At 44.7% G+C, this 6,880-nt stretch overlaps 1 protein-coding gene and 4 non-coding genes across 5 annotated transcripts; all 5 read left to right on the plus strand.

Moving 5' to 3' along the window:
* The first annotated feature begins 69 nt into the window (after positions 1-69).
* Positions 70-3,290, plus strand: LOC127779087 (glucan endo-1,3-beta-glucosidase 8-like). Its single transcript, XM_052305780.1, has 2 exons — positions 70-842; positions 2,061-3,290. The coding sequence occupies exons 1-2, from the start codon at positions 505-507 to the stop codon at positions 3,157-3,159; spliced, it is 1,437 nt and encodes a 478-aa protein (XP_052161740.1). The 5' UTR covers positions 70-504; the 3' UTR covers positions 3,160-3,290.
* Positions 3,291-4,359: 1,069 nt separating this feature from the next.
* LOC127781003 (small nucleolar RNA R12) lies at positions 4,360-4,442 on the plus strand. The gene has a single exon (XR_008018893.1). It is a non-coding gene; the product is annotated as a small nucleolar RNA R12 (small nucleolar RNA).
* A 79-nt stretch (positions 4,443-4,521) lies between these two features.
* Positions 4,522-4,607, plus strand: LOC127780972 (small nucleolar RNA SNORD24). The gene has a single exon (XR_008018864.1). It is a non-coding gene; the product is annotated as a small nucleolar RNA SNORD24 (small nucleolar RNA).
* Positions 4,608-4,889: 282 nt separating this feature from the next.
* Positions 4,890-4,971, plus strand: LOC127781004 (small nucleolar RNA R12). The gene has a single exon (XR_008018894.1). It is a non-coding gene; the product is annotated as a small nucleolar RNA R12 (small nucleolar RNA).
* Positions 4,972-5,056: 85 nt separating this feature from the next.
* LOC127780974 (small nucleolar RNA SNORD24) lies at positions 5,057-5,144 on the plus strand. The gene has a single exon (XR_008018865.1). It is a non-coding gene; the product is annotated as a small nucleolar RNA SNORD24 (small nucleolar RNA).
* The last annotated feature ends 1,736 nt before the right edge of the window (positions 5,145-6,880 follow it).

Below are 6,880 nucleotides of genomic sequence, written 5' to 3' on the forward strand. Positions count from 1 at the left end.
CCCCGCTTCCACGTCACCCCTCACTAGAAAAATGCCCGCACACGCGCGTCCTCCACCATACCACGATACACTCCACTCCTACTCTTTTTCTTTTCAAGTTTTTGAATGCTCCGCTTGCTCTCGCCTCGTCTCCTCCTCGATTCTCGTGTCGCTGCTGCTGCTGTTGAGCAGAGCAATCTCTCGCTCGTCTGCTTGGTGTTTGCTCGATATTGAGATCGAATAGGAAGTAGAGTTAGAGCGAGTGAAGTGATTGCTCCTTTCATTGATGGCGAGCGAGCTACCTGTGGTTAGTTTCCAGCTTTTCTGAGCTGTACTGTTGGTGTGGGTGTGGTCAATCCGTGAAAAATCCCCAAAATCCTGTAAAGTTTCATCCCGAATTCGTTCCAGAAATCCATCCATTTCTTGGCGTTTGATCTTTGTGGAATCGAATCATCAATCCAATCTCGTTGGGTCTTCACGGCTCCGATTGGGGATTTAGCGGAGGTGTGTGTTCGAGTGGTAGCAATGGCGAGGTTGGTGGTGGTGATTGTGGCGGTGGCCATGGCGGCGTGGTGGGCGGTGGCGGCGGTGGAGGGGTTGGGGATAAACTGGGGGACGCAGGCGACGCACCCGCTGCCGCCCAAGGCGGTGGTGCAGCTGCTCAAGGACAACGGGATCGCCAAGGTGAAGCTGTTCGACACCGACTTCGCCGCCATGAGCGCGCTCGCCGGGAGCGGCGTCGAGGTGATGGTCGCCATCCCCAACAAGGACCTCGCCACCATGGCCAGCGACTACGGCAACGCCAAGGACTGGGTCAAGAAGAACGTCAAGCGCTTCGACTTCGATGGCGGCGTCACCATCAAGTGAGTCCTCTCCTCCTCGCCGCCGCCGCCATCGCCATGGCCACCTACCTCTATCTAACCAAATTATCCATGATCATATTTGATTAGATCTTCAATTCTTGCGTCTTTTAGCAAAATTTTAGTTTCTTTTTCAACTTGCAAAACATGGAATTGTGGTTTTGGGATGAGGATTTGTGTGGATCATTGATGGATGGATAGAATCATGGAGGGGGAGGCAGAGGACAGTGGAGGAGGTTGGTGGCGATGGCACATTGGCACGTTTGGTTGGTCGTGCAAGCCACAGATAATGTCGTTGTTGAATGGCCCATGTTTGCTGCAGCATGGATAACGATATGGTGCTTGTCAATGTTTGACAACGAGTTTAATTTATACCTAAACAGGGTATCAACCAAATTAAAAATTGGTTTTGGGGGGACCGGTTCTATCTATGGTGTGGACACATAGGAATATTACTTGTTCTTGTTCTCCCATTGGCTTTGAAAAGACATAAGAGAACGGGAGCAATTATTCAGCATTGTTATCCATGCATATCCTACTTCCTAACCTGATTGATTGGTATATGGGTGGTTGCTAGTAAGTGCTAACCATATATGAGAGATTTTTTGTTATTTATTTCTGAAAGTAAATGTCGAAGTTGTGAGTTTTGGTAGGATAATGCTTAGGCAGTGAGAGTAAATATAAAGCTACCACGGGGGACCAAAATGCTACTCATGTCTAGATTTATTAACATATATATATATGAACGTGGACAATACTAGAAAGTCTTATTATATGAAACGGAGGAAGTAACTCTTTCTGGATGATATCTCATACTTCTTTAAACTCCTTTTGTGTGTGAGAGATAATACTCTACATTGTTAAGGCAAAGCTAAATATTTCACACTGTTCCTGATACAAATAGAAAATTACACTGTTTGATTCTCAACACAAAAAGCAAAAAGAAAAGAAGAACTAATTCACTGATTTGTTAGCTAGCTCCCTGTTCATTAACCAGTTGCTTCTGCATCTGAATTTCTCAATTAGCAGTGACTTTCAAACAAGAATTAACTGTACATTGTACTACTGATTCGCTCACTGCATTCGTCAAAACATGCTCCAGTGCAAATTCAGAACAGAACAACAGGGTTTTCTTCAGTTTTTACATGCTTTGCCAAATTACCATTTCCCCATTTGCCAGTAAAAACACAGAACTGATAAAGCAGCTTCTTCTTCTTTCAGGTATGTGGCCGTTGGCAATGAGCCCTTCTTGAAAGCATATAATGGTTCGTTCATCAACATCACATTGCCGGCGCTGCAGAACGTCCAGAACGCGCTGAACGACGCCGGCATCGGCGACCGGATCAAGGCCACCGTCCCTCTCAACGCCGACGTGTACGAATCCACGGTGCCGTCCGCCGGCCGCTTCCGCCCCGAGATCGCCGGCCTGATGACGGACATCGTCAAGTTCCTGGCCAAGAACAACGCGCCCTTCACCGTCAACATCTACCCCTTCCTCAGCCTGTACCTGGACGAACACTTCCCGATCAACTTCGCCTTCTTCGACGGCGGCTCAACGCCGGTGAACGACGGCGGCATCATGTACACCAACGTGTTCGACGCCAACTTCGACACGCTGGTTGCCGCGCTCAAGGCCGTCGGGCACGGCGACATGCCGATCATCGTCGGCGAGGTCGGGTGGCCGACGGACGGCGACAAGAACGCCAGGGTGGACCTCGCGCAGCGGTTCTACGCCGGGCTGCTCAAGCGGCTCGCCGCTAACGTCGGCACGCCGGCGCGGCCGAACCAGTACATCGAGATGTACCTGTTCGGGCTGGTCGACGAGGACATGAAGAGCGTCGCGCCGGGCAGCTTCGAGCGCCACTGGGGCGTCCTCCGGTACGACGGCCAGCCCAAGTTCGCCATGGACCTCGCCGGGCAGGGCCGGAACACGATGCTGGTGCCGGCCAAGGGCATCGAGTACCTACCCAAGACGTGGTGTGTCATCAACACCAATGCCAAGGACGTGTCCAAGCTCGGCGACAACATCAACTTCGCCTGCACGTACGCCGACTGCACGCCGCTCGGCTTCGGCTCGTCGTGCAACGGCATGGACACCAATGGCAACGCGTCCTACGCCTTCAACGCCTACTTCCAGGCGCAGAGCCAGAAGGAGGAGGCTTGCAATTTCCAGGGCCTCGCCGTGCCCACCGAGACCGACCCCACCACCGCGCAATGCAACTTCACAATACAGATCAAGTCGTCGGCGGCGGCGGCGGCGGCGCCGGTGGCCGCCGGCGTGGTCGTGGCGGCGCTGGCACAGCTCCTGCTTCTGTGGTAGCATTGAGATCAGTGTGCATTGTTGATTTGTTGCATTCTTTGGAGATTTTACCCTTTGGATTAGAAGCCTGTGATGTGATTCAGGTGCTTTTTATTTGAAGAAATAGAGGAGGTGGTTAATTTGTTGTGTAATTAGTTGATTTGAGTACAGTTTATCTGATGACATTAGCTTAAATTGGTGCTTTGTTTTTTTTTTTTTTTTTTGCTCATATCCGTCCAATGTCCAATGTCGATTATCTAATATTCAGAAAGTTCATCTGACAGGGGAAAAAAACTACGCTTTATTCTCTCAAAATAAATTAATCATTGTACTGCAATCATTTTATCAGGCATCAAATTAATACTTACATTACCTCTAAGTGATCAAGTGAAAAATGCAAGAATTTCATAAGGAATATTTCAATTTCTTGTAGATATTACCAAAATATCACCAAACAAGACTTTCGAATACAAAATATTATGTACTACAAAAAGATGAGTTATTTGCAATTGCTGTACTCCAACTTCACATATAATGTTGCTAAAATATAATCGAAAATTCCCATTGGTGGCTTTACTTGTGAATCCAGGGTGGCAATGGCAACTCCAACCTGGACAAGCGGGAGAGCCGTCCACCCCTGGGCCATGGGCCGAGGCCCACGTGCTTACAGCGTGGTGGGCCCACGAGCAAGGCCATGGGCCAGGCCTCTTACGCGGATCCAAGCCCAACCCGATATCAGTGCAAACCCGCTACGACGCCTACAAATACAGGAGCTCCAAACCCTTGCCTTCCATCTCCGCGCCGCCGCCGCCATGGCAATGAACCCTAGTAGCTGAGCTGATTCGCCCATTGCTAGATCTGGATTTGTGATGCGTTTTCTCTTTTCTTTGTTTGATTCTTCGGTGATGTTGCGATTTGTTTGTGTTTTTATCTTTTTTTGGTTGGATTGGATTGGTTGGCTAAGCCTAACATTGCAATTGTTCGCTGCTAATCTCGAGTGCGGCGATCGATCTATCCTTAGGCGAGATCGAAACAGAGGGGAGGACGCTTTCCTAGTTGTCCCCGCCTGCTTTTTAAGCTCCGGCTGTCCTGTTTAATCCCAGGATTTGCCGGTGACAAAGCAGGTAAATTTCCCCCCATTTGATTTAGTATTTTTGATACTTTTCCCCTCCTGGCGTAGTAGGTGTTTTTGTTGTTGATTTATCTCATCAGTTGGCATGGTTGGGGGTGATGAAGAAAATCGTTCGGATTCCCATTGATTTCTAATCGAAATGTGATCTTTAAACCAGCTACTTCTGACTCAAAAATCATGCCAATGGAAAGTATTCTCTCTTTTTTATTTGAAAAAAATGAGTGTTTTTATTTCTCTTTTTCTTTTGTCAGGGCCCGTGATGTGAGAAAAATATTTGCTACTCTTGATGGGACAAGAGTTCCATCTGATGATCATAACCACCAAGATCTCTGAAGCCTTAATAATCGTCATGATTTATTTCGGTTTTTCTGCTTTTCTGAGCTGTATTTTGTTGTTCAAGATGCATATCCGAAATACTGGAATTCATGTCCCAGCTCATTTACTAAACAGTGAACACGCACTAAATTACTGGATCTACTAACTCTGAAATAAATATCTTTCTTGGCAATGCGAGATGTGTAGAGCTTGAGGATACATCAGGCCTGCTATAAATACACAAGTGGCTGACATGGCACAATCTTGATGGTTTCCTCCTTTGTTGATTTACCAGTTGGCATGGTTGAGGATGAAGAAGAAAATCAGACGGATTCCCATTGATTTCAAATCGAAATGTGATCTTTAACCAGCTACTTCCGACTCAAATTCATGCCATTGGATACAAGTCTCTTTTCCTCTTGTTTTTGAAAAAAAAGCCTTCATGTGTTTTTTTGTGTTTGCTTTGCTGAGGACCAGGGATGTGAGAAAAATATTTGCTACTCTTGATGAGGCATTGAGTCCCATCTGATGATCATTAACCACCAAGATCTCTGAGGCCTTGTTCTAGCCGTCACTGTTTATTTCTAGCTTTCTGCTTCTCTGGTTTTGACTTTTGTGTGTGCAAGCCGCATAACATAAACTTGGAAGGCAGGGCAATTCAGTTCAGTACTAGCTAAACTGCAAACGTGCTCTGTTAAAAATGATAGAATTGCTGGTATGATCTGTTAAAAATGATAGAATTGCTCGTATGATCATGCGTTATAGTTGACTTTACTATTATAATAAACTGAAATGTACTATCCAATTATGAACAGCAAATGAACAAATATCAAGTAACTCTCAATGTGTAATTGTGCAACGTTAGATATTAATCTCTCTGATTGTGCCATGAACTCAGGATGCATCTGGGCATGGAAGAATGAACAGTTGCTGACAGTATGCACAAGACATGGCATCCCCTAGGACCTAGGGGGCATTGGAGGACTGAACTTTGGGTTCAATACCAAGATGCAAATTCTTGTGTCTTAACTCTTAACCGTGTAGATATATCGCTTATGATTTGATTATGTATCAGAACAATTTGTAAAGTCCATTATACGAAAATTGCGGAACATGGTTATCATAAAAAGGGTGGATTCCTAAATTCTGTTACAAAGTTTACTTGCTTGAAAAGTATTTTCCATGTATACAAGAGGTGCTTTTTTGCTTGTTACCATATATTTTTGGATCCTGCTTACAAGTAATTGTTTGTTCTGCAAATAGCTTGTTACCATATATTTTTGGATCCTGCTTACAAGTAATTGTTTGTTCTGCAAATATGTGAGCTCGCATTGCTACTGAAGCGTTAGACTATGGGCTCGCATAGGCATGGGAACAAGAACCCATCAGTTAGCTCATGGAAGCAATCAAAAAACAATTAATGATAACTTTTTCTTTTTTACAATTATACGATTGATGCATGTACACACATTCTAAGAAATAAAAATTAGTGACATATCACTAATCTTACAATATTATTGTTAAAATCCATCTGCATGTACATAAAATTCACTAGTGCTTCCCCAAAACTTTTATATTTGTACATAATACATGGTATAAAAATAAGTTTGGAAAACATACTATAATTAGAAAATCATTTACTCTCTTTTTTTTTGTGCTGTGGCTGATAAGCCAAGCAACAACTAGCAATGTTGCTTACGATAGTCTTCGTCAGGGATGGAAGCAACCCAATTACTTCACGAATGTAGCCAGAGTTCCAGTGATAGTCGTATATTGCAAAAATCAAGAAGGGGTCAATATCGATTGCCCCTCATACTGTCCCTTTTATGTGCAAGATTTGTGACTGTTGAGATACTGTTCATTTTTTTTGTTTGTTTGCCATGGCTGTGACCTGCGACAGCATTCGTGAAAAATCTATTACAACACAGTACGCTCATCTTTGTTTCTTGCCCAAAGTAAGGTAGATACCATCTTACCACTAGGTTAATCCATCCACCTGACCAGTGTCAGCTGCCCATTGGGTGGGCATCTATTTTGGTCGATTCAGATGTCATGTTTCTTTGGGATGTCATTTAGCCACTGAAGAACTCTTCAACTACACTGCTCATAGCCATCAACAAACTTTTTGCATGAGTTTGACAGCATGAGAGTATTTTCTTTTATGAGACCGATGATAACAATTTCACATGACACGTGTGACAAGTACCTTGCAAAAAAATCAGACCAGACATTTCAGTGCTTATCTTGTACTCCTATACAACTTCATAAGCATACTTAGCAATAGATAATTCCCTA

The sequence above is a fragment of the Oryza glaberrima genome, chromosome 7, assembly GCF_000147395.1.
Source record: "Oryza glaberrima chromosome 7, OglaRS2, whole genome shotgun sequence".
NCBI classification, from domain to species: domain Eukaryota; kingdom Viridiplantae; phylum Streptophyta; class Magnoliopsida; order Poales; family Poaceae; genus Oryza; species Oryza glaberrima.